Genomic DNA, 27033 nt, shown 5'->3' on the forward strand with positions numbered 1-27033 from the left:
GGAGAGAAGTGCCAAGGGTGCCAAGGGAGGAGGCCACTGACTAAGTGATTGGGTGGAGTAATCCCAGGACTGGGATGCACAGCCGCCAGGAGGAGTGCAAGGGCAGTGCTGAGGGGGCGGGGGTGCTGGTGTCGGCTGGGTAGAGAGCCTGGTAACCTGTGAGATTCATGAAGGACCAGGCCGCTAGTCTCAGTGGCAATGGGGTGATTAGCAGGGGGTGAGAGGGAAAGGGGTAGAGAAAAGCACAGTTTTGAGAAGTTTCTGGAACTTAAGGAGGTCTGGCTCAAGTCTAAGAGGGGCTGGGAGGCTTTTCCAAAGAGAGGCAACAGCTGAGGAGAGAGACCTGCCCCCCACTCTCTCTTTGAGAACCGCTTGACAAGCAGAGAGTTGGAGTTAGAGGAGCAGAGGGCTCTGGCAGGAATGTATTTAGGGAGGGAAAGTTGGAGATAACTTTTTCCTAGGCCCCAGAAAGCCTTGTGGATGATGCAGAGGTTCTTGAATTTGATCCTTGCGGCCACAGGTAGCCAGTGGAGGGATTTTAGGGCTGGACAGATATGGTCCCGGGACTTGAGGCCATAGATAAGTATTGTAGCCCTATTCTGGATTAGACCAAGGAGGAAAGGGGGAGATTGGGGGAGAGGCAGTTACAATTGTCCAGCCTAGAGAGGACCAGATCACTTGTGACATTGAGCGTCTGGGGGAAAGGAGAATGCCTCTAAGGAGGTAGAGCTGGAAAGGGGCCTTCTTGGCAAGATCTAAGATGTGAGGGGTGAAGGAGAGAGAGGAGTCGAAGATGACCCCAAGATTTTTGGCCACACAAGATGTTGAGAGTAGAGGGCCCAAGGAGGGCGGTCATAGGGTAGGAGGGAAACAGGGCGCGGGTGCCCCAATGAGAAGGATATTCATCTTACTGGCATTAAGACAGTGATTGTTAGCCGAACACCATGCCTGGATGGCGGACAGACATTCAGGGATGGGAGTGGAGGAAGAGGAGGTAGAAGAGGGAAGTTAGAAGGAAAGTTGTGTGGCATCAGCATAACACTGGAAATGAGGAGAGAAGGTGGAGATCAGATGCGCAAGAGGAGCAAGATAGATATTCAAGAGCCATGGCGATAGGATAGACCCCTGGGGGACGCCACAGGTAGAGAGTGAGGTGGTGGAGGAGAAAGGGCTCAGTTGCAACTGGGAAGGGCAGTTGATGAGGAAGGAGGTCAGCCAAGCTAGTGCCTGGTCCGTGATGCTGAGGGTATCACAGAGCCATTTTAAGCAGCTAGAGTGGTTGACCGTGTCAAAGGCAGAAGAGAAATCAAAGAGAATGAAATGAGCAGGAGAGTTAGAGTCAGGATTTGCGAGCATGTCTTTACGGGTGTTCAGGAGAGCAGTTTCCATGCCTCTGGATGCCCGAATCTAGATTGATGATCATGGAGGGAACCAACAAGTTCAGTATGGAGGGTTAATTGAGGGAGGACCAACCTCTCCAAGAGTTTCCACAGGAAGGGGGTGGCGGAGATAGGGTGATAGTTTGTCAGGCAATAGGGGAGCGCAAATGGCTTTTTTTAGAAGAGGGTGCATCAGAGAGTGCTGGAGGGAACGGGCCAGTGGTGAAGGAGTGATTACAGATGTCGGCAAGAGCCAGGGAAAGAGAGGGGATGTTGTCCTTAATGGTCCTAGAAGAACAGGGGAGTACCTGTTTGGATGAGACCTTCATAGAGAGGACAATTTTGGAGACCTTGTCGGGTGCTATGGGCAGGAGAGTGCAGAGGGAAGGGATCCAAGAGAGGAAGGGGGGCAGGAGTGGGGATGGGGGAGGTGGAGAGTGAGGACAGGATGTCCTAGTGAAATGAGAGGCCAACCTGGTGCAGAGGGCCTGGGAAGGAAGCGGGGAGGTGGAGAATGCAGTTGGTTTGGCGAGTCCCTTGCAGATTTTGAAAAGTTCAGCTGTGTCGTTAGTGGCTCCAGAAATACGGGCTGAATGTGGATCCTCTTCTTGGTATGTCACAATAAGCAATCGGCAAGATCTGACCAAGTTCAGTTTCATGGCTCTGCTATTTGTAAAACAAGGCACACCCCATAGAAGTCATGTAACTTTCAATTTCTTAATTCATTCTTAACACATACTGGATGATCAGCCAGCCTAAAAGCAGAGTTCGACTGAGCACTTGGAGTGACTATTGTAATCTATCTATTCTTGGCTTTCAGATCAGACTCAGTGCATCTTCAATCTCAGAGACGGAGCCCCCTACCCCAAATGTGGCCTGGAATGGTAGGGACAGACCACCTTGGTTTACTGAACTGGTGTGAAGGTTGCACTCCTTTAGTGAATCAGCAGCAGTGCCAAGGTATGTGACCTTCTGAAGAGTCACACTCTGAGGCAGTATAGCTATGCCCAGTGCCCTGGCAACCCCATCACATTTGAGGGGGCATGGGGGAGTAGTATCCTAAATCACTAAGACGAATGAGAGACTGTGTGAGTGAAATGCAATGGAGTAATTATTGTGTGGTACATTCTCTGCCTTGGGACTGGTGTCCTGCTGTGTAGCTTGAGGTGCCTGCGGCTCTTCAGTGTCACAGACACAGAGTGAAGAGATCATAAGTTATGTCGGTAGAGCATTTGCTGCACTTATATATCTGAAGCCACACCTTTGACAACAAAGAAACAGACTGAAGCAAGCAACAAGGCTACTCTTTGATTGACGCACACTTACTGCAGTGTGAGAGTTAAACTGGGCACCTGAGATAAATTAAGCAACAATAACATACTCTGATGGCATTACTAGGTGGCAACAACGTCAACCCAGCTTTAAGGCCCGAGTGAAGCGAGGGTGTTTAACAAGGGCCAAGGGACATTACCACCTGGTAATGGCCTGAGGACGGGGGCATTATTGGGTTTAGTATTTTCCAACAAATGAGGGTCGAATGTTCTCTATCAAACTCAAAGAGGCAAATGTAAAACATTGAACTATTGGGACAAAATACTTATGCCAGACATTATTGCCCTCTGCCAGTGCCCTCTGCAATTCAACTGCTAACATTCAAATATTCTAATAGGAATGCCTCGGCCTGGTGCCAAATGAGGCCTCACTAATATGCTTAGAAGGTTACAGACGTGCCAAGGAGGACTGTGACACTAACCTGTCGAAGGATGAGAGGACATTTTATGTGAGTCTTGGGGAGCTTCTGTTTAGACATGTTAGGAATCTGTGATCTACAGGTGTATACAGTATATTGCATTTCAAGCCTGGTGACAATCTGGTGGACATTCTCTGTAGTCTCGCGTGCAGTTGGGGCCTGGTGGAGACATAGTGGGATCAGGAATAGTGAGCCATGCCATCCCCATAGCTTGGGTATATGCTAATTGTGGGCTTGAGGTCCCTGGTAGGAGCTCAGGGAGTAGACGTGGGAGGTTGAGATTGTGCTGAGGTATTCATGATTAAGAGCAGACTGGTTAACTCTTTGCTTGGTTTTCTGTAGGGGAGGGTGGCACTGAGCTCTTTCTGTTCAGCCTGTTGGGTCTCCGCCATGATCAGGATATGTACGTATGCTCATTTATCTTTCCAGGGGGTATATTCCTGCACATTGAGTGACTCATCTATGATGCTATTGCTCTTGACTCACACTTGGTGGGTACATGAGGTGGATCTCTAGTTTGAGGGTACTGTATTAGGGTCAAATGAGACTTTTGCTGACAGAACTTCATTTAATGCATCTGCAAAATAACTGGCATTAACACTGATAGAATGGCGGAATGGAATCCAACTTGGTGTCAAGGGAACAAGTGGCAGCTCTATTTCTACTTTAAAAAGTATGCATCTCCTCAACAAAACATTAAAGGCATGGGCCTCATTACGACCCTGGCGTTAAGGGTTTAACGGCGCCGTAAAAGGTGTCGGCGCCGTTAAACCCTTAATGCCTGATTACGAGGTCCCTTTGCGGGACCTGGCCTTAACGGCTGGTTTTACCAGTCGTTAAAGTAGGGTGGCGCAAAGGGACCTTGGTGCTAAGTACGGTGCCGCAATTTGCGGCACCGTACTTAGCGCTTCCCCATTCCCATTGAGCCCTATGGGGCAAAAATGGGAAGGGCCCATGGTGAATGGGGAATTACCTCCCGCCAACCTTGGAATGGGGCGGTAATTCCGCCATTCACCATGGCGGACCCCGGCATGGACCATGGTGCTAATAGCACCATGGTTTAGCGCCGGGGTCGAATTGTGTTTCTATTACAGAAATATCATTGTGAGATGTGTGATATTTCTGGTAGTTTTGTTCCAAACACATTCTCACATTTAAACCATGATGTTCTCCAGTGTATGTCATCTCTGACTAGTTACTCTCCAACAGTCAAATTAATGGGCCTTGTAGCGCACGAAGCTTCCGACATGTGTGTAACAGTGTTGAAAAGTTTAACAATGATATTGAAACCCAACTCGCTGGTGGTTAATTGACTGAGTGGAGTTGTTTTTGCAGACAAAGTACAATTGTCCATACCTGATGATGGAACAAAGGATCCGGCTGGTCCAGCGGGTCCTGGGGGTCCAGCAGGTCCTGCCGGGCCAGTGGCTCCAGCCGGGCCAGGTGGTCCTGGAGGTCCAGCTCTACCTTCCCCTGAGAAACAAGGCAAGAAACAAGGAGAAATATGTAAAGCGCCCACACATGGTAACTTGAAGTGCTAAATAATACATCAATGAGAATAAAATCAATATGGATCAATTATAGTATCTTTACAGTCTTATAAATATATGCATTGGCTTCTGGTATTAACACCACCTGTAAAGCCTTGCGGCCATCTTACCTGGCTGTCCAGCAACACCAGGTGGTCCTGGTGGTCCCTGAATAGCAGCTCCTAAAAAACAAGAATAAGAAGATTTCCTGAATATTTCTTCTGGTTTGGCTGAGCGACCACCTAACCATGCCAATCTCTGCATGAACACAACGCTATCAGAAAAGAATGGTGACCTGTGTCGGGGGCTGAACATTCTGCCACACAAAGAACTATGGACAGGAGGTAAATGGGTCAACAGTTCAAGTTGCAGTCCTTCAAAAGCACCCAATATGATTTAGGGCCTATTATTTCAATTCTCATGGTTTTGATAAAGGGTATATATAGGAGGTTGTTGAAGGGGTGAATGTATTTGGGCATTGAAAGTACACAGTGTTCATTCATTCCTTCTACACTTAAGCAAACATGTATAAAAGGGTTTATAGTCATAAAATCGAAAACAAAAAAGTAAAAAGTCAAAATATCGAAATAAAAATGTCGAAAAAAAGTCTAACTTCTTTTTTAATACGTTTTTTATTTGAAATGAGGCGGTTCCCCCAACCCCCCCTTTTTTTTTTTTACATGCGAGAGCCAAAAAATAAATATAAATAAAAAAATAAAAAATTCGATATTTTGACTGCACACCGATTAAAAGCTTATGGAGTGCATCTCTTACTTTTCATATGAAATGTATGGTACTGATAATGCTCTGTTGGATGGCTGCCTATCTTGCAATAGTGCCATCTTCTGAAGGATACGGAAATGGGGACAATTTGCCCCTACACTCCACCAAGAAAGGAAAGTGTACCATCTAGTTGCTCATTATCTTTGACACTATGGCTCTTGGATCTGTCAGCAATATGTATTACTCAAGCCCCGAAACTCTACAAATGGTGGCAGTAGAAAGGCACCTTTGCCAGCAGTCTTCCAACCACAACACATATCGGAGAAACCTCTGTTGCTTGTTTTACATTTTTTTCTGAAGTCTCCATATGAGAACACTTTCAAGGTATGTCTGTGTTTTCTGGAACCCGGGAGATCTCAAATGACACTGAGTAAGGGGTTCTCAAAAACCACAGGCCATGCAGCCCACAAACTGTAAGGATCAGGGTGTTCCCAAGACCCAAACATCAGATACTTTTAAGGACAGTAGATCAGTGGGTGCTCAACAAGAAAGGGTCTGGGAGTCCTCAAAGAACTCAGATCACTATCAGGTCAGGAAGGTCTCAAAAGATACAGATGTGGTGGTTCCCAGAATTCACAGGTCAAAGAGTCTCCCAAGGTTACAGATGAGTTGTCCAATGAGTCAGATCAGGGGGCTTTAAGGACTCGTAGTTCAGGCAAGCCTGAAATGATGTAGAGGAGGATACTGTCAAGATCCACAGGCGAAGGAGTCCTCAAAGGATAATTATCAGGGGCCTCACAAGAACCAACTGTCAGGGAGTCTGCAAAGTATACAGATCAGGGGTCCTCAAGAATGGCTGGTCAGAAGACAGGCATGGTCTAGAGCTTATGGCCTTCTCAAGGAGTGAAGATCATCTTAGACATAAAATGCTCGTTGACCCCGTCATCATCAGTGGAACACAGAGGTGGCAAGACACCTTATTGAAAACGCTTCCATTGGAACCCAATTCACTGGCAAGCTCGGAGAACACTCCCGTTCTCCTCTTCATGCTGTCCTGGGGTAGACAGCAGAAGCTAACATGACCTTTGGGACTTTGCAGGATTCTAAACATGCCCTTAGAGATTGCTTACTCTGAGTAACCAGAGTATTCTGTAGCTATACCGCCAATACAACCATTGGGTTTTTGTACATTTCTGATCAGCTGAACCTTCCAGCTATGAGCATATAGTGTGAGACTGCAAGGCATGATTTAACACCCTGTGTGTGTGATTACAGAATGTGTTAATGTGTCCTGTACCACGCACTGTTGCCACTTGCGTGGTCTCCTGGCGCTCCAGCGGGTTTGCAATGGAAGGAGGGTTGCAGGGTTTGTTAGTGGGGTTGAGAGGGGGGAGAGCAAGAGAGCTTTGATGTGCTGTTGGCAGCTTCCATTCTGAGAAAACGTTCACTGAGCCTTGGTGCCTTTTCGGTTGGTAGCCGTCATGTGGTGTCGAGGTATGATTGTGTATGATTTGTTAGAACGTCAGAAAAACAAATATATTGCTGCATTTAATTTGGCAATTGAATTGCCATGAACTGAAGACATCCCTTGGAGGTGACCATACCACAGTGGCTTTGGGTTCATTGTTGTTCAGCCTGGCAAGATGTTCACTGCTGATGTGCAGCAACATGGATATCTATAGGGGAAGCCTGGTTACCAGTGGTTGTCATGCTATCACTGTTAATAAATACATGGTCATATCACCTCCGAGAAGCATTAAGAACATTTCTGGTGCTCCAACTCATGCACTTATTGATGATCACCACTTACAATGTGCAATTAGTTAACACTTTGTAGAAAAAAAAACATATCTCGTTAACCCTTATTGATCGATGACAAAGGGTGACACAGTTACTATCGCACAGTACAGGTGTACTCTCCTACCTGCTGCCCCTGATACTCCTGCAATGCCTTGAGGTCCTGGAGGTCCTGGTGGTCCGGGGGGTCCGGGAATGAGCTGTGCACCTATGAAAATGAAGCAATATTAATGTATTCGAATGATGTGGGTACTTTCATCTAAGGTCACCTGGCTTTAGATTATTGAGAGAGTGCAGGGGAGAAGGTTTAAGACAACAACAGAGTATAGTAGCCACTTACAATGGTCACACCTTCGTGTGGCTGAGAAGGTCCACCACAGGAAATCATACACTGCATCTAAAGTTCACCTACAGAATACTCATTTGTGCCGTACCACAGAATTCAGAGCAGTACTCGCATCCATTACTTCACCCTTCGAGGGTTTGCAAGCCTTGAGTCCACCCGGACACTGTACCAAGCCTTGGCAGAATGGTGATCCAGGGCTCTAGAACAAGGCATGGAGGGCAGAGAATCCAGTGTGTCAGGGGATCCACTGTGTCAGGGTGGGAGGAGATCTATAATATCGAGCTGTATGTAAGTAGATTCCTTTACGGATCAAGCTAAACATATTTTGGCAGTCCTGGGGAAATGCCAGGCTTGGTGTGCTAACAGCTGGTTACAGGTCACAGGTCACAATCATGAAGTGAAAGGGGAATGTAAAATATATATATATATATATTTGCACTGCCCACAAGCCATTGTTGAAAAAGAGGCAAGAGTTCCTCTTCATGCAGATATCTGCCCACCATGCCAGCTGGGCCTAGAGACCCAAGCTACTCCTCACTGATGAGGCCCAACAAGGCCGAAACATGTTTGGGGATGCCTCTGGTCTCGTGCAGAAGGGATGTGACCAAGCAGTTCAGACTGGACTGCCCCTTTTGGGGTGGGACCAAGCCTGATTTGCATATGGTCTTTCCCCATTTGTAATGGCTTGGAAGGTGAAGAACGATGGTCTGGGCGGTTGCCTAGAGCAATGCCAAAGGTTAGGATTAATTCCAAACCTTCCAGCCAACACCTCTTTTGTTTTGCCTATTGTATTGTAGTTGCCATTTATATAGGGCCTTTTACCATTATTATAGTCTCAATGCGCTAGTGGTGGGAGCGCCCTCGGGGACCGAAGTCCAAAATCTTGGAAATCATGGAGAAGGATTAGGATGTGTGGAAATGATCAATAACAAGTTCATTTAAATAGTAATTGGGTTGCTGGATGACTGGAAGGCGGGGGGGAAGGGGGCTTTAACTCTACAGGATCAAGAAAGGCCTTCTAGTCTTGAACCCTGGGAGGCCTCCATTGGAAAACTCTGTTTGCAAATGGAGTCGACTTGTCGAGTCAGGCAGCCTCATGCTGAAGCCTGCAGTACAGCAGAATCTCCAGGCACAGCCGCTTTGCCTGGACATCTCACTCAGCTGACTATGTGCAACAGCAACCTTTGTGGTAATGCATTCTGTTTTAAACTGCACAACAATTAGTGCAGTTTGTCGGATTGCACCAGGTTTTGCTGTGCCCCTAAAACCAGGTGCCACCCTTTATTTATTTATTTTTCGTTTTTATAGAGCGCTACATGGCCATGGGCCTCAGAGCGCACACAAAGGGACAGACAAATGTAGAGTCAGGCAGGAGGAGAGAGCAAGTGATGGAAAGAAATGTAATCCAAAGAGTTAAAGAAGAAGGTCTTGATCGCTTTCTTAAAAGTGGTCAGTGATGGAGAGGATTTAATGGGAGGGGCAAGGAATTCCATTCCTGGGGTGCCCTACCTTGAAAGTTGATGCCTCCAAACTTCTCTAGGCGATAGCAGGGTTGAATTAAAAGGTTGGAATTATTAGAGCGCAAGATACTTAAAGGCTGTGAACGAGAAATTATTTTTTCCAGGTATTGTGGTGTGGGTGAATGTAGGCATCTAAAGGCAAGAGACAGAATCTCATATCTCGCTCTCCCTGACAGGCAATCAGTGGCTTTGACTTTGTTGGAGAGGGGAATGTTTGGGAGTAATAATGTCATCCTGCAGTCAGGGCTGTCCTTAGCGGTGGCAGTGTCCCGGGCAGCAAAACAAAAATGTAGCGCACCCTCCACCGCACGCCCCTGGTCATGCGGGAGGGGGGAGACGTCACATTTTTCAATAGGCGCCGATGTGAAAGCATCAACACACTATTCTTATTAAATGCTCCCCAAAGGACACATTTAATGCACACCTTCTCCCACCACAACAGCTCGGGGGAGACCTTGGAAGACTGTATTAGTTATGTGAACTGGCCACGAACCCTAGTGAACGGATAACACGAAGATGGGCTGGACGATGTAACCGGGATTGGGGAAAAACTGTACATAAACGTGTGTCTTTGTAATGTCCAGCACTCTCTCATCTCAGGGTGTCCGCTACCACACATTGTGAGGTGTTGAGAGACCAGACAACTGTTGTGCAAAATAAAAGTGTACTTGTACCATTGCACTCGTACCTGGCGTATTTTTATTAAGTGGTATTAAGCCTCGATATTTCTTTCATCTTTCAGAGGGGGCTAATGGCGCCCCGGGCTATCGCCTGGGCGGCCCTGCCCTAAGGCCAGCCCTGCCTCCAGGTTACAGTTCTGTTGTACACATGGACACAGGATTACACATGACAGAGATGAGTGACCCTATTTGTGTGGTCACAGGAGTTCCTGCACACAAAGGGTTATTCCTTATTGCATCTACTCAAACTCTAGAGTGCATCCGGAATTGTCCGGGAATAGCACAATTGCTTCATGCGGTACAGGTTGAGCTTTTCCCGGAGCCATTTCTGTATGGATAGGACGTGGGCCAGAGTAGGCAGGCACATTAGCGGAGTAGAGGGCAAAGGGGACAAGATTTCAATTAATATTTTTGCATGCAAATATACTTTCCATTACCAATGACCCCAAATATTTGGAAGTTGCCTTGATAAAAGGCTGCAGGCAGTGCATTAAGTGGCACTTCAAAAAGAGCAGCGCTCATCAAGGGGGCGTGGCCTAATGGCGGGGGGCCACCTGCTGGCTCATTAGGCTATGCCCCTTGTTGGCACCATCTCAATGGGCTACAGGCGTCTTTTGTAGAGATCAGCACCCTCTCCAGTGGGGGAGAGGGTGCTGATCTCTGCATCTATTTTCTATAGGCTTGCCTGGCAAGGGGATAGCGCCTCGCCTATTCAGCCTTAATGGTGGCGCTGCCCCTCAGCAGCTGGGAAGAGGCAGCGTCACCATTAAGGCTGAAAGTGTGAGGCCGCTGGAAGCTGAGGCCTTTCCCCTAAAGACTGGAGTGGAGCAAATGCACAGGATCTTCAGGATTTAGAAAACAAGGTCTCTGCTTCCAGCGGGCTCACGTTTCTCTCCATAATGGTGGAAAGAAATCCTTGTCATGTAGTGGCCGGGGCTGCCAGGGAAGATTAGTGAGCCGCAAGATGGCCCGCCTCAAAACGAGATTTCGGAGCCTGCCGAGCCCACCTACAGCCCTCGCTGCAAGGACACGTGATGCACCAATAAACACAGCAAACCCCTGAACCCCTTTAAAGAAATCACAATGATGTCCTTACGCTCTGAGGTCTGAGCCGAGTATATGACGGGTGACTCTCCAGGCTCGCCACGTGCTCCTTTACCTCCTGCATAATACAAAAAAGCAAACGGGAATGTGAAAAAAACTGTTCATGCTGGCATTTATCGGGTAAAGGTTAAACGATAATGTAAAAGGAAACAATCATGATCAACCTGTTGTGCACGCCCTTAGTTAACTTTTTATAACACCCTGACCACCATAGACCAGTCTCTGCGTGCAGTACATCTTCCCTGCTTTGATTATCCCCCGGGATTGACTACCTTGTGATTGATGTCTACGTGCTCTGAATGTATGTTGATTTTATAGATCACCAAACGTCGAAGCATCCAAAATGGGGTTATTGCCCAAAAGGGAACCCATCGTAATGTCACAGGCAATGAGCACGGTGTACGAGTGGAGCCTCTGGCTAGTGGCTGGAATATTTGTTTTTTTGTGCAATGCAAGGATGTGGCATGGGAGTCAACTTGTCAGAGAAATTGACAAGTTGGCTCCTGTTCACTGACATTTGTTTTCTGAGATCAGACCAGTGGAAGGCAAGTCTGGGATCTTGGACTTGCATAGATCTTTAGACATACAGAATTGAGAAACATAATCCAGTGTCAGAGATCTGGAAATTGAACCAACGTTGCTCCACTTACATCAAATGAGAGGGAGAGTTGGGCGAAGGATACACTTAATCATGACCTACATGGAAGAGTGGGCTGTATGCTGTACCTGGTGGTCCTGGAAGTCCGGCGGGCCCGACAGGACCTGGTTGAAGATAAATTGAGAACATATCAGATTTTAATTCCTACATGAAGAGCAAGCGATCAATACACACTGTTACATACTCATGATATTCTGCTGTTGAAAAAGCATGTCTGGGTGCACTATCAGCACCACACCATTGTAGAGCTGTGTGAGCTTCTGGCCGCATGCCCCGCATTCTGATCAGGGCGCAAAGGTTTTCCCTTATGGAGCTGGAATTGATCCTGGGCTCCCAACGCCATGAGAAACCTCCTTTCACTCAGACTGGGTTCCAGCAGACTGCGCCCGCTTTTCCTCTGCCTGGGGAAGGCAGATGCAGTCGGCTGAAATCCATGGCGCAATCACATTGCAGAGATCATGCTGCACATCGCCGTGAAAGGCACCGAAGCCAGTGACTCTGCCATGCGTGCCCGCCGTGTGCGTAAATGGATCAGAATCTGGGCGAAGGAGACCAACCGCCTGGAAGCTCTACCGATTGGGCTCCTTCACCGGGTCAATCGCAATAAGGTAACCAGTGTCAGAATGACTAGGATATGCGCAGCACAAATATGCCAGTGCATGCGTGAGGGTATCCCTCCAAATACTCTAGGCCCCATTGAGAAAGCGCACATGGGCACTCCATGAGAGTTGGCTGTGCACCGTTTGGCAGCCGGGCGCTAACGAATACCAACTAGGAGAAGGAAGAATGCTGTGCAAACTATCCACATCATTTCAACTGCACTACCAGCACCTCACGCTCGGGTGAGGGAGGCCCGGGAGTGCAGGGGCATGAACATTGCCCAGAGGAAGAGACAATTTCATCACTACCGAAGAGCATGCAGCATAGATCCACACAAGAACAAGTGTAGGCGGTTCCCTTTAAAGAAGGACAGATAAGATAACGCAATGAAGAAGGCTTTCTGATTAGTGCTGTACAGTAAATACAATCCTCTTACACCTGGATTTAACGAGACTTCTAAACGTGATCTGTAGGAAATTAGTCTCCATCTGCCACATGATCATGATATCAGTGCATGATCACTTCTGCCTGCTGGACCCATTTGAATCATCAAAGGTGGGCAGTAGGGGACCGCTCTGTGGATTTCCGGTGCCGATGACCCTGTTGTGGTAACCATCTGTCCCGCTCTAGACATCCAACCTCTCATCGGCCGCTGCTATTGCCTGACGCTCCCCTTCTTCCCAGTTCTCTGTATGGTGGCCTGCGATACTTACATGCCTATTGTATGACAATTGACATCAATTCTTTTCGGCTTACAGTTTTCTATGCTTAATTAATGCATTTCTTCTCGATCCTAGAACTCATTTCCAACCCATGTACTCTGCCTAGTTTCATGTCTCCTAAAAAAGCCGGGGCCCGGACCAGTTTCTCCCACAACCGGGATTAAATTAGCCAAAACACAGCACCCAATAGAGACACTTGGTACTCATTTTGGCTTTCTACTTCTCTGACACCATTCAATTCACACCGTTCTATGTCTAAACACACCATTCATTCAGCAACCCAACCTCTTAGGCACAAAAATCAATAGATTTTTGTTTTTTGCATTAGGTGTGATGCACCAATCTTGTGTTTTTAATGGTGTTATACTTATACACGAATAAAAATGGACTTTTGTACATCAGAGGATGAGTTTCTTCTGAATGAATGGTGTGTTTAGACAGAGAACGGTGTGATTTGGGTTCCATGTCATATCATCGACAGTAATTTTTACGACGGGTATTTTTATGAAAACATTCTGCCCAAAAAGTAATCAAAATGTATTTTGTTTTATTTTTGGGGGGGTTCTGCCCCAACCCTCCTCCTCCCTCCACCACCTATTTCTAACTGTTCCCAGCCCCCTAACACTTTTTCTGCCCTTTCCCACCCCGCCCAAAAATGTAGATGAGATTTTTCAGCAAAGTGTTTCCATAAAAACACCTGCTGAAAAAACAAGTGTCGATGAAACAACGTTGTACCGTGAAACGAATGGTTCACAGCAATAGAAAGTCCAACTGAGTACAGAGTGTCGCTACTGGGTGCTGTGTTTTGGGCAGTTTCATGTCTGCCATGAAGTGAGTGAATTGTTTGGGGCTTCCATAAGGGTCAATTATGTATGTGCAATGTGTGTTTCATTCTATTCTTGAAATTGTCATTATCTAAGGTTGTGCAAACTGCTCTCATTCGCTAATCTACCACCCACAAATGTTAAGATGCAGATGAACTAATGTCTTCACTTTGGACATTTGGTGACCCAGCTGTGCAGGCTTTTGTGTAGCTGGTGGCTGGCTCTGCTTCGTGCTACTGGGGAGCGCGCCTTGTCTTATCCTAGGAAGGATGGTGTTGTCATTTTGCGTTCAACAAGAGTGTCTGATGCCTGTGTGTCATATTCACTCTGCCAGGCAAGCAAAGAAGTAGTTTGAAGATCTGACTATACAATTCTTGGCCAGTTCTTACAACGCCATGAAATGCGAGAGTCAAACAGGATTTGTGGGTATCATTTTCCATCATTAGGCTGGAAGACCCATACATTTGCACTGCAACACAAAGATACTTGTACCAAATTCACAAAGAAGTTAAACAGAGTAACTCTGATTTACCCCTAGAGAGGGGTATGTGTGTTGATAGGTTTCCTGCTGGCGGTGAAATGTTATCTGTTGGCTGTTAGATAATGTTTGTCTCCATTAAGTGAGGGAGAAGCATGGCTTTAAGTGGGCAGGGGCTAGCTGGGGCCGAGCCCCAGTAGGCTCAGAAATCTCGTTGTGAGGTGGGGCCCTGCCAGGGTTCCCTAATCTTCCCTGGCAGCCTGGCCGCTAGAGGACTAGGCTTTTTTTCTAAAGCCTGAGGAGCTCGCTCATATGCGAAAGCTTCAGTTTTCAGAAAAAAAATTCTTAAATCCATAATGGTGCAACTTCACCTGCGTGGCATCTCTTCAAGCAAGAGATGCCCGTTAGCCAGCGCCACTATTATGGAAGGAAGCTGAGTCCGCTGGAAGCAGAGGCCTTGTTCATCTAAAGCCTGGTGTTCCCGCTCATTCACAGGAGTTTCAGGCTTTAGGAAAAGGCCTTGGGTTATGCAGCCTCACCTTTTCAGCCTTACCAGTGACGTTGCCCCTACCCAGCCTGGCGAAGCGCAGCTCCCCCATTAAGGCTTAAAAGGCGAGGAGCAGTCCCCTGCCAGGCTAGCCTTTAGCAAATAAATACAGAGATCAGCACCCTCTCCTCCAGTGAGCCGGGCTCGTCAGGGGCCGTGGCAGGCCACGCCCCATTGATGAGCCCCAGCTCATTTTCTCGTGCCACTTAAGGCATGGGGAGAAGTCTGCTGATGGGTTATCTGCTGGATGTGTGTTATTGTCATTAGTCCGGGTGGTCAGCAGTGGAATGAGAGTGTGAGGTCAGAGCAAAATGATTGGAATGCCCAGTGTCGTGTGTTACTCCAGTGACATTTGGAGCCTGGGTGGTGGGCACGGGTGGACCATTATTTCCTTGTCTCCTGGCAGGGCTCTGGTATCTGTGCCCACCCGGAAACGGCACTAATACAAACCTACCTTTCGACCTTGGACTTAGCTCATCATCCCGACTTGTATTGTATATAACACTATGCTATGGGCAAAAGAGGTTACACTGATTAACTTGGTCAGGTGTAAATCAGTTAATCATGTGAGTAGCTCAGTCCTCTCAAGGAGTAAGTTAGAGTTAATGGGTAACTTCTTTGTGAACAACACCCAAACCCTTTCACCGGGCATGGATGCAGTGGCTGTGCCCCCTTTTACTTCACTCGGAAAAGATGTCACTGTGTCATGAAGGGGCGGTGCGTCAGTCTTATGGGTGGTAAACGGGTCATGTGTGTACTTTCTGTTTCCTGGCGCTTCCTTTTAGAACGTTACGCAGGCTGTAGCCCCTGGGAGACGTCAGGCACACTCTGGAAGTATGGCGCCCTCCCTGTGACGCAGAACACTCCTGTCAGTCGTGTTTACACCCCGCTGCGCTGGATACCACTTCCCCAGCTAGCGACTCCAAGGAAGGGTGCGTTGTTTGTATTGTATTTAAAGAACCCCCTTTGATATTGTACAATAATTTCAAATGTTTCTTTTAAAAAAGACATTCTCCTTTAGTTAAAAACGGGTTTGGCAAGAGGTTGCTTACCGGAAACTCCTGGAATGCCCTGTTGACCTGGTGGTCCTGGTGGTCCCGGTGGACCAGGAACGACGACTGAGGAGGAACCCTCTGAAAAAAAAGAGGCATACACGTCACGACAGGCACAGCTGATCCAATCAGGTGTTTCCTATCACTATGTGAGAAGGTCAGTGGAGTGGGGAGGCCGGGCATGCAGCCAGGAGGTTGTGAGGTCAATCTACTGTTCAGCCGCTTGACGTGTTGTGGGTTGGATCCAGTTTGTTCAACAGTAAATTGGTGTGGAATGTCATTATTAATGTTACAGCTGTCAAAGATTCACTCAGTTGGCGGGATATTCAACTGCACTAAGCGTCCCACCCTCTGATATAGTAACGTTGTTAAATTAGGGACATGGGGGTCGTGACACCCCAAAAAATATTGTGAAATCTGAACTCAGGTTCCAAAGATTTCTGGCAGCTCCTAAGCTTTGAAGCCTTTAGCTCTCAAATGGCAACAACTGAGTTATTTCCCACCATTGAACAGGGCTTTCTGGGTTTCTGGAGTACACATATTATAAAATAAAATATATATATATTATCAAGTCAAAGGACAGACAATGACTCTGTACCTGCGGTGATGACCCTCCCGGGCTCTCCACTGTCACCTGAAAGAGAAGAACAGTTAAAAACTTTATGGGGGAGACAGCGATATATTTGGGATAAAGTGGCCCCAACTGTAGTTCATTAGGATACTGAGAGTGACCACTTACTTCTGTGACCATAGAGAGGCACAGTGCTGTAGACCGAGTACCTTTACGCGGCCACGGAAATCCGACGCGACTTGCCTTTATACTGGGGGCACTTAAACTCTGATGTACAAGGGTTTTTGCAGAATTCTGAACTGAGGTTTTATCATCTTGATTACCGGCTAGCACTTGTTAATTGGAATTTCCATACTGCAATCCCAACACGTGTATTTGGTGTTTGTTTGTTTAATCATTTGTAATGTGCTCCAGACCCAGGGGTATCAGGGCGCAGCAGTTACAAGAATATGCGACGCTTGAGTACAGAGGTTACAAGGTGATACAGATAACAAGCATGGATACATCATAATCATACATTGACATATGGTGTCCAGTCAAAATGTCGAAAACATTTGGTCGAATGACAAAAATGTCGAAAAAATAATGTCGACATTTTTTTTCTGAATGCTTTCTTTTGTATTTACATGTTTTTTTTGGGTTCCGCAAGTAAAAAAAGGGTTAAGAGAAAAAAAATAAAAAAGGTGGGGGGGGGGGGCCCATTTCGAACAAAAAACAAATAAAAAAGACATCCGAATTTTTTTTTTCGACATTATTTTTTCGACATTTTGACTTTCGACCAAATGTTATTCGAAAATGTCACTATAAACCTTGACATACAGCAGGGAGATTATAAACATTCTATATACAGATCTAGTGGAGCTAGATGGGAGGATGGATGGGGGTGTGCCGGTGAAGCTGGACGGTCTATAAGCATGTGTGTGTCTTACTGATCTGCGGATTTAAGCCAGTTTAACGTTTTTGAGTCTGAAATTCTTGTATGGTTGGTCTTCTCTGATGGGGTGTGGCATGGAGTTCCAAAGTTGGGCCGCTTTGCCAGGGAAGCTGCAACCAGTGATTTTATGTGGCTTGTATGTCCCCTTTAGGTGGCTTGGTAAACAGCAATGCCTTTGGACGCAGTTGATAGTAGGGTAGGGCATTAAATAGGCTTACTTTCAGTCCACGCAGGGAAACATAGCTGCAGGAATGTGTTGCCATACCCAATTATTGTTACTTAAATGGTCTCTCCCGGCTTGTCCCTTAAAGTCCAATGCAGTGGTCAAAGTGGGCGGGGCAGTGCTCCTCTACTTCTTTTAATTAGGTTTTACTGTTCCTATACTTCTATTTGGAAAAGAAACTGTTCCGGAATGGTTTTGTTTTAAATAAAAGTGTAGGACGAAGTTGAAACTTGCGCTTTCAGTGCACTGTTCTCCTAAACAGCAGGCGCATGCATTTTGGGGTTTGTATTGTGGGTGTGGTGATAGGGTTTGTGGGGAGCGGTGCAGGCCAGTAGCACTTCTTTTCGTACACTTCGGCCACTGGTCCAATGAGCAAGTCGTCTTCTTCTCCATTATTAGGACATCCCTGACAGTATGTTCTGTCCGGTCAGGACGCCGGACAGAACACACAGGGCCCAACAGAAGCCAGGACTGCCGTAAGGACAGTCCCCATATACAGAACCCCATTGAGGGTACCCAGCATCAGTACATGCCTTGAGAAAGACCCTATGGGTCGAAACACGTGTCGGCTGACCAAACTTGCACAGTAAGCCTCTAACAAGTGTTTCTCAAAACACAAATATTTCTTATGAATGAACCACACAGGAAAACACCAAATAAACAAATTTTCTCGTACTAACCGCAGTGTTGGAAATAATTATTTCGGATAATCCAAACGAGATACCCGGGAGTAAAAATACCTTTTCTTCTACATATCTGTATACATAACATAACATATCTGTATAAATAACATAACATATCTGGTCAGAAAGACTCCTCGACACAAAGACACAAGGCGGTAGGACGACAGGGGTGTCATGCACAGAAGAGAAGCTCTTGTTATGATGCGTACCGGCCTATGCCTCACTACTCCTCCCGCCGGGACAGAGAGTAAGATCTGTCTTCCTTTCATGTCAGCGGCTCAAGCACAGAAAGCTCACAGAGTACTTAAGTATTGCCACCCCAGGTAGGATACACTGAGATTGGCGTGTAGCCACGCATTACACAACGTACTTACTACAGCATGTAGGGCCTCATTATGAGTCGGGTGGTGTCATACAAAATGCAGCAGTGTTACAGCTACCTCTGCATTACTGCACCGCCCAGCTATGTGTTTGGCCTCCGTCAACACCACTTGTTAATATCGCCAGACCAAGTGGCGGTAACGGTAATTCTGTTAGGTAGTATCTCAGTGGATTTACCGCTGAGATACCACCAAACTTGTAATGCGGCCGATAGTCTGCACCTTTACGTCTATAGATGTTTAATTCAACATGTTGAGCCCTTTGCTGCTTCTTCTGCATCTCCTCCTGATAGGTTCCTGTGGCATTGCGCCTGTTTACACCTTTGCCCACCATGGCACTGACAATGTTATGCCAGCTGATGTGGCAGGGATGCCACTCATGTGTGCAAACATCACTGGGGCTTCGTCTCTGTATGTCCTAGGCGCTAGCGACTGGACTCTCGCCCCCATCTCACCTTGTGTCTCGTCTTGGAGGATGCACTTTTATTAAGAAATCTCTTATTCCCTGCGGTCTCGTCTCTGCTGATCTCTGGTTGCTGTCATTTCTCCAGTGATTCTATTGTGTGGATGGAATTCTGGCCCTGAAAGTTAAGGATTTCCGATGGCCATTTATTCCCTGAATTGACGAGCAATTTGCCTGTCTGTCCAAAGTGGAATGCTTCTTGTAGCTTTAAATTATGTGCAATGTTTGGAATGTGCCCTGGACTGCGCATTGGGATGTCCATGAATTCGCCACTCAGCACAATCTATGTATGCACTTTCTACTATGAGGGATCTGCAGCCAGGGGTGTTGCTAGGTCTGGAAGAGATATAGGACTATGATAATTTTGGGACTGTCGGGACTGGGGGCTAGCTAGCCTTTTTGGTTGTAACCCCTGAGCTTCTATCCGGGGCTACAACCAAAAGACCCAGGGCTATAGCCCCCTCAGGCCGCCCCCCCAGCAACACCTCTGCCTGCAACCTTTAGCCATCCAGATGTTTTGGACTAAGACTCCCAACAGTCCCAGCCACCATATCAATGGTGAGGGATCATGGGAGTCGCAGTCCAGAACCATCAGGCGAGCCGCAGGTTTCAGACACCTGCTGCATATGGAAGTATGACTGGACAATGACACATCTAGGGACTCCTGTGCGGTGTCACTGAGGACTGTCCATAACAATCTGCAAAGGTCTGTGTGATTGTGATCCAATATTCTACAGTTACCTTTTGTTCATGAACAAATCAAAATACACACAATACTGAATGAGTATTGAACGGCAGAACATGAAGCTCACCTTTACTTCCTGGGCGGCCGGGGTTGCCTGCAGGGCCTGTTAGGAGCATAAGAATACATGTTGGTTATCTCAGCAACATGATTACCTTGTAGGTTTTCACTGTTTGGAAAATAAATAGCGTTGGAAGGGCAAAAACGTACATAGAATTAAGGAACGATAGACTAGAGACTTTAAAGGGGTCTACCTTTCACCATGCCGTATCTAGAGCTGGTTTGCAGGGCTTATTAACCAACCAACGCACCTATTACCTTCATTGCTTTATGAAGCTTCTGTTTGAAGACTTGTTGCTATGTTACGTCAATTAGATCATGTGGCCCTCCATCCGTTAATGGCTAGAGTCTTTTTTTGGATTAAATAACCTTAATGTTGTTATCCATGGTTAACCCCATACCTCTTCTATTGATATCTGTCATCTTACAGCGCAGATCTGCAACTTGCGGATCACCAGATGTTCTTAGACCATGACTCCTATAATCCCGCATAAATGACTTTGGTGACAGGGAATAATGGGAGCTGTAGTCCAAAACACTGGTACATATATGTGCTTTACAGGGATGATTCACTGAAAGAGATGCCAAGATATTATGAAATCCTTACTGTACAGCATTCCTGATGAGGCAGGACTGGGGGAAGACATTAGGATCTTTTGTTTTTACTGGATGAACTATTTAAACCCATAAAACCCTTATTAAGACAAATTCTTTCTTAAATAGTTTTGTTGGAATATCACAGACGTCCACTCCCAGCTTTTTTTCCCTGAGGTCTACACTTATTTCTTTCTCCGGGAATCTGTCTAGCCTTTAAATTAGCTTTGTATGAAGCTTATTCACAGAGCAACTGAACTTCATCATTTTCTTTTTTATATATGTATTATTATTAATATTAATAAGTTCTGTAATGTTTACATTTTGTGTGAACACTTAAGACATCGTTCTTTTAAAGAATATCTAACTAGTAATTTCAAATAAGATATAGGATCTGTATCTATTTATGAATGAATTGTGTGAAAAGTTTTAATGTTAAACCAGAACACATTAAATAAAAAATAAGATAAGATATTGCTTTATATATATGATACATTTATTTTTTATCGGACCCTTCTTAGGGGATTTGACTCCTCCTATCAGTACTTTACCAGTTAATTGTTGTATGGTATAATTTGTAGCCGATCTCTCTGCTTCTTCTGGTGATTAGACTGCATTGGTCAATTGGTGGCTCCATAAACACAAACCATCCTGAAAGTGCCAGGTTATCTAAGCGCATCTAAGCGCAGCTTGTGGTCTCCCTTAATAATGCATTTAAAAGCACAAAAATCAGTTCATTGCATTCTCCCTTCATGAATATAAAGAAAGTAAAACATGAAGAAACTGGGCAGCGCAAATAGGGAGGGGGAAAGGATAGCAGGTGCAGAGCTGGCCTGCAAAAAGAATGCAGCGGTAAGATGACCCTGGTCCACTCTGAATGTTCTCGCATTGTAGGAGTCAGGGATGAAACCCAATTTCAAATTATGGTCTGTTGGTTCATCTGCTGATATATTTGAAGGAGGATGCCCAGTGCCATAGCCAAGTTGCTGGTTGTAGGCCCTGCAGCAAAGCAAAAACTGAAGGATCAGACTCAACAAGGTAATGATTCTAAAGGACTCGAGGCCTAGGTTATAATAGGTTATTTATAACGCGTTTAATACCCAGAGGTTTCTAAGCACGGACCCGGGGATCGAACCTGTGTTGCTCAGCGTCGTCTTGCTTCCAAGGCGAGCACATTGTTCCTGAGCTATCCTCCTGATAGGTTGCAATCCCATCTTCGATATATTACCAACATGGTGTGATATTTATCTCTTGGTGCCCCAGCTTCCTTATCTATCAACATTGACTTTGATGATGTTAACGTTCACCAGCTGGTATCAAGCCACTGTGGGAAAAGAGATCTAGTAGTCAAAGTTTCTATTCTGTGGCTAAAGGCAGAAACTAAAACATATGGTAGTTACGAGGATGCCTCCTGGAATAGCAATGTCTCCCGTAGTCGCTTGATGTGCAGATGGTTGGCTTCCTGCGTTAGTGATACTGGAAGAGTTTCCATTTGTTCACAGAAAAGTGTTTACCACCCGATTCTTGTTTTCTAAAATTGACGAATCACCAACACGGATTCGTGGTTAGAGCGAAAATATTTGGTGGGAGGCTATTGTTTTAAACTATTAATGAAAGGTGTAGCTTTTTCAGAGTCGAGGGCTTTATTTTATGTACCAAGCACAGCGATTTTAGTATAATCCATCCTGATATTGGTAGCCAATGATGGAAAACTGCCTCGGATAAACTTGCTTAAATGTGTGCAGTTTCAATAGCATTCTAGACTTGCGGGAGTTGCTTCACAGTAGTCCAGGGTAAATGCTATTACCAGAATCCAGTGATTAGGAAATAAAGAAATTCATTGCCATGGCCTAGTTGGAGAACTCAGAAAAGGTATGATGTGTTTTAACCAATTTAGAAGGAAGAAACATGGCTTAACCACTCACTTGAACCTGAGCTTCCAAGATGAGGTCATTGTCCATTGTGACGATTCACAGGATCTCATCACCTTTCTCCAGAGGGGAGCCCTTCCCTGTGAGGCTAGGGAGGTGAGCCCGCTATGCAACAATCTCCCTAGGGCTGGTGGTCAGTGGGACCTCACAGGGAGAGACTTCCGTCTTGGGGACAGGGACTCCCGATCCATCCAGGAACTCCCTATAACCTCTCCTATGGAGGTAACTATAACATCAAATAATACAAACCTTCCCTCTAAACCACTCACTATTTGCTACTGTAATGTTATCAGTAATCAACCTTCACCAACCATGCATACTGTGAAGAAGCAAAAACAAAGAGGAAACAGAATGGGAGAACCATGAAGAATAATCAGTGGTTGGCAGTCAAGCACACTGAGATTAAGAAGATAGGGCAACGCATGATGAAATCCCCATGGAAAGAGACAAAGGACTATGAGCCTACGCTGGGGAGGGCCCAACATTTCCTCATAAAAACGAAAGAAGGACCAATGTAAGGAGAGCTCGTCCCCGAGCCCGGGAGATTCGAATTGAAGCTGAGGAAGCAGTCGGCAAACGCAAAGCTGCCTGTTGTGAAGCAGACGACCCAGATCGAGGGAAGAGAGAAGCATTCGGGAAGCACATGCCTGAACTGAACACCAGAGGAAGGCTTGGAGGCGATGGCGTGACACATACAGGGCGAACTGAGCTGTCCATGAACAACACAGAGACCATACCAGGAACGGATCAGCAGAGCCGTGCAAGGAAGAAGGAAGAATAGGAAGTCCATGCAGGTTATGTCAGATGGACAAACCTAACCCTCCGGAAAGAAACAGTGATGCCTATCCTGTCTGACAGAGGTAAAGGGAAGAGCGGGAGATCTGGGGGGGACGGGGAGTGACACGAATTGAATGAAGATTACTGAGGGAACAATCCTACTTGTCCCATTATCAGTGAATGTTGAAAGATTAACGAAGATTACCAGGGCACCAATCATACTCGTCCCAATACCAGCAAATGGTGTGAATTTAACAGATATTACCAGGGCACCAATCATACTCGTTCCAATACCAGTAAATGGTGTGAACTTAACAGAGATTGTAAAGGGACCAATCATGCTCGTCCCAATAACAGTGAATGGGATGAAGTTAACAGAGATGATCAAGGGACCAATCATACTGGTGCCAGTACCTGTGAATGTTGGAAGAGTAACAGGGTATACCAAGGGACCACTCATACTTGTCCCAGTTACAAGTAAATGGTGTATAGATACCAAAAACTACCAAGGGAGTAACCAAACTCATCCCAGTGCCAGTCAAGGTTGTTAAGAGAAAGGAAACTATCAAGAGGACAGTATTGCAAAGTGTAAAATACATGAAACGCTGAGATCGAGAAGTGGATGGGGATCAATTGTCCACAGATATGTGAAACTAAACCCACAGTACGGGGAAGATCCCACGTGTTTCAGAAGTCAACAAGAACAGGGAGTCATTTACTGGTTTGGAGGATAGCCAAGACCAGGATCAGTGGCTACAAAAGCTTGGACTTGAACAAGGAAGTGTGCCAGTAGTAGAAAAGTGGAAGCCCCAGAGGGACAAAGGTCCTCTGAAGAATTAAAGGAACTTGTTCACAGAACCACTAAAAACCATCCCAAGAAAGACTTGCTGAGGCTATAAAAGCTGGTCCAGGAGAAGTGAGTCATTTTCCTGGACCCCTCTTTTCTTTGAGTGTTTTAGGAGAAGGGAGTCATTTTCCTGGAACCCTCTTTTTTTTGTGTGTGTTTTTGAACAGTCATAGAGAAAGAATAGGGTAGTTTTGGGACGGAGGACAGTTTATCACTTTGGACACTTTCACTGATGATGAGCACTCCAGTTAGATTTGCATTAGGTAGGGCAAACACTATACAATTAGGGATAGATAGACATTTTCCTTTATTATGTAAATAAAACTGATTGCTAACATGCCACCAGTGACTCTGTCTCCTTCTTCTGACCTATCACACCATCAGGATTCCAAGATGGCAGAACACCGGCAATGGTGTCGGACAACAGTCAAAAGAGGCAGAACCAAATGTTAACCCCAGGGTTTTTTGGCTGTGTGCACAGTGAACACCTTGGTATTGCTTAGATTCATTTGTAGAACATTTTACAGGTGCTTTGAAGCCGGTCAGCTGCCCATAATAAGCACTATGTACGAGCTGCAGCATTGCGCTTACCCAGGATCGAACTATATAAGCAGCGCCCCAGACACCAAAAGAAAGTGCTCACATTAGCAAATTCGTGAATAATCAAGGGAAGTGTTTTTTTACACCCTTACTTTAAATCAAGGGACATGTTTGATTTACTCTCTGGGGGGTAGTGAGGTGAGACAATGTGCAGAAAAAGGCCCTATTTCATCCAAATTGGGCCAGTGACGTGCATCAAAACTACCTGGTGCCAGAGTCTTTTAAGAGACCCACATTCTCACAGGAGGCTAGTCCACACTGGCGTAGCCCTAATGCCCAATGGGCCAATCCAGGATGGTGCTCAGGGGTACCTAGAAGTGATTCAGTTCACAGAGGTGACCTTCACAAGTAATCTGTCCCCTCCCTTGGAAGTGTACTACAACATCTCATTAAATGGCCTCACCAAAAGCTGGCTAGTCGTTTAGGGCAGGTTATTCTTTACAGGAGGCAAGCTCGCATTACACTATGTTCTGTGAATGGGGCAAGACCTGGACAGATCAGCAGTCACTGTGTCGGGTGAGGTTACAGAGGAAGAGGTTCAAACAAGGCACCTCAGCCCTGTGATAAGGGAGTGTTTGAGTGCCAAATTAAACTAACGCATGTGCCCATGTCTATGATGGCTTTTCTGTTATGCTTCTGTATGCAAGTGCTTTTCTGTACCTACCTGTGTGCGTGTGCGTGTGTGTACGGGTGTGAGTGTCTAAACAGGATGCTGTTCCAAGGAATGTGTGCTCTTATTGCAAACAATCATTTTCAGAGAGATATTATCTCACGTCAGGGAAAGACAACAGAGATGGCTAAACCCAACAAAAGCAAATCTTTTACAAAAAAAACCATGCTCTGCTGCTTACCTGGCGGTCCCTGTGGTCCTGGGAGACCTGCACGAAGAATTAGAAATGGTGAAGAATTAGAACAGTTTGCATTAAAAGCGGATACAGTTTCAAGAGCATTGTTTGAGCAACAGTGGGACTGCCATCCAATACTGGTGCCTGTCAGGGCGAGGTGCGAATAAGGCTCAGCCTGTATTGTTATGGTTACCAGATGATGCCATGTCCCCGGGAACAAGAGACCTCAGCCCTGGACTTTTATTTCTCCATCACTTGCAACGGTGGGAGTTGTAGTCTTTGGTCACTTCAGGTGAATACAATTGACTGCAGTTAATCTAAAGCATGGTCAGCCAACCTGTCACCCTCCATTTCATTTGGTCTATAACTCCCATTGGCCCCTGCCAGCATAATCAGTGGTCACAGCTCATGGGAGTTGTAGGCCAAAATATCTGATGGGTGACAGAGAGGCTACTTCTAAACTAAATTAAAAGCCAGCCCAGGACTGGAATTTAGTGTACCCAGTGACAGAGTGCTCTGGTAACCTTATGTAGTACAGTTCTCACACTGTGTGCACCACATCATAAGACTTTGATGAGCTGTAAGGTGAACATTGGCGACTGGATCGTGCACACAGCTGAGCCTGCCTCTGGTAAGCCTTCAAGAAAAGCAGCAAAACATTGCCCCAAACATTAGAAGCAGGAGTGTGCAATTCCCCAAAGTCACCCCATTGGAGTGAAGGATTGCATTAAATATCCTGGGCATCAAGTGCGGGGCCTAATGGAAATAAGGGCCCCGTCACCCTGCAGAGAAAGGGGCCCAACTGCACCGTCATGAGAACCTTAAGAACGGGTCCCTGAGCTTTAATCCTGAGCCCTCTCACCCCAGCATCAACGCAGAAGAAACATAGAGGAACAACATTGAAAGATCTGGCTGCCTAGCAGTGGAAAAGCCTAACCAATCCCCTGGTCAAATCATAATATTTGAGGTTTAAGAATGGGCTTACACACCCTCTCTTCGAGCAAGCCCTTGACTTTTAAACTGCTCACTGGGACTGCACCCCGACCCGCTGACGCTAGCTTTAGCAGGTCCCATGTTAGGCCAACATCACCATCCCCTGATCAATCCTGCCCCAAATCAGGAAATACGCATAGACACCACCGCTGTGCCTACGGAAAATGGGCAGGTCATTCCAGATCTGTAAAAAATGAAGACCTGGCGGTGAATGACATCTTAAAAATCCTCCACCCACTGGCGTGGCTAGTGTGCTCGTAAGTGACCAAAAGATACTGGGCCTCATTACGAGTTTGCCCAGGAATCCCTAGAATTACTGTTACCGCCGTGCCACGCAGCGTAATTACCACTGTATTACAACCTGGCAGGTGTGCACACACAGCATTGGTGGTAACGGTAAATCTGCCCAGCCGTACAGGATGGCAGAATTTCCACAGACGGAAATTCTGCCAACGGAAATTGCCCCAGCGGAAAAACTTCACTGCTATAAAAGGAAGCACCCCGGTGGCCATTTTGGAAATCACATTTCGTTGGATATCACGACACAGGAGTGCCACCCAAACACAAAAAGCACCAAAACCATGTCAGGAGGAAAGGGGAAGAGCAGGGTTCATGAAATGTGGCTCAGGAAGCCCAAATTAACAGTAAACAAACTGACTGTACTCGCTGGGCAGGTGGTGG

The 27033-nt window shown here is 46.2% G+C and overlaps 1 protein-coding gene across 2 annotated transcripts in view; it reads right to left on the reverse strand.

The window, feature by feature from the left end:
- COL17A1 (collagen type XVII alpha 1 chain) overlaps positions 1-27033 on the reverse strand; it is a 200275-nt gene that overhangs the window by 37599 nt on the left and 135643 nt on the right. For both annotated transcript variants that reach the window (XM_069611740.1, XM_069611739.1), the window contains exons 32-40: positions 25366-25392; positions 19776-19811; positions 16308-16343; positions 15710-15790; positions 11555-11590; positions 10821-10886; positions 7306-7386; positions 4790-4840; positions 4486-4602 (exon numbers count right to left, since the gene is read on the reverse strand). In XM_069611740.1, the coding sequence (XP_069467841.1) occupies positions 4486-4602; positions 4790-4840; positions 7306-7386; positions 10821-10886; positions 11555-11590; positions 15710-15790; positions 16308-16343; positions 19776-19811; positions 25366-25392 (531 nt within the window). The remainder of the gene's footprint in view (positions 1-4485; positions 4603-4789; positions 4841-7305; positions 7387-10820; positions 10887-11554; positions 11591-15709; positions 15791-16307; positions 16344-19775; positions 19812-25365; positions 25393-27033) is intronic.

Source organism: Ambystoma mexicanum, chromosome 8, assembly GCF_040938575.1.
Source record: "Ambystoma mexicanum isolate Mex_15411 chromosome 8, UKY_AmexF1_1, whole genome shotgun sequence".
Taxonomy (NCBI): domain Eukaryota; kingdom Metazoa; phylum Chordata; class Amphibia; order Caudata; family Ambystomatidae; genus Ambystoma; species Ambystoma mexicanum.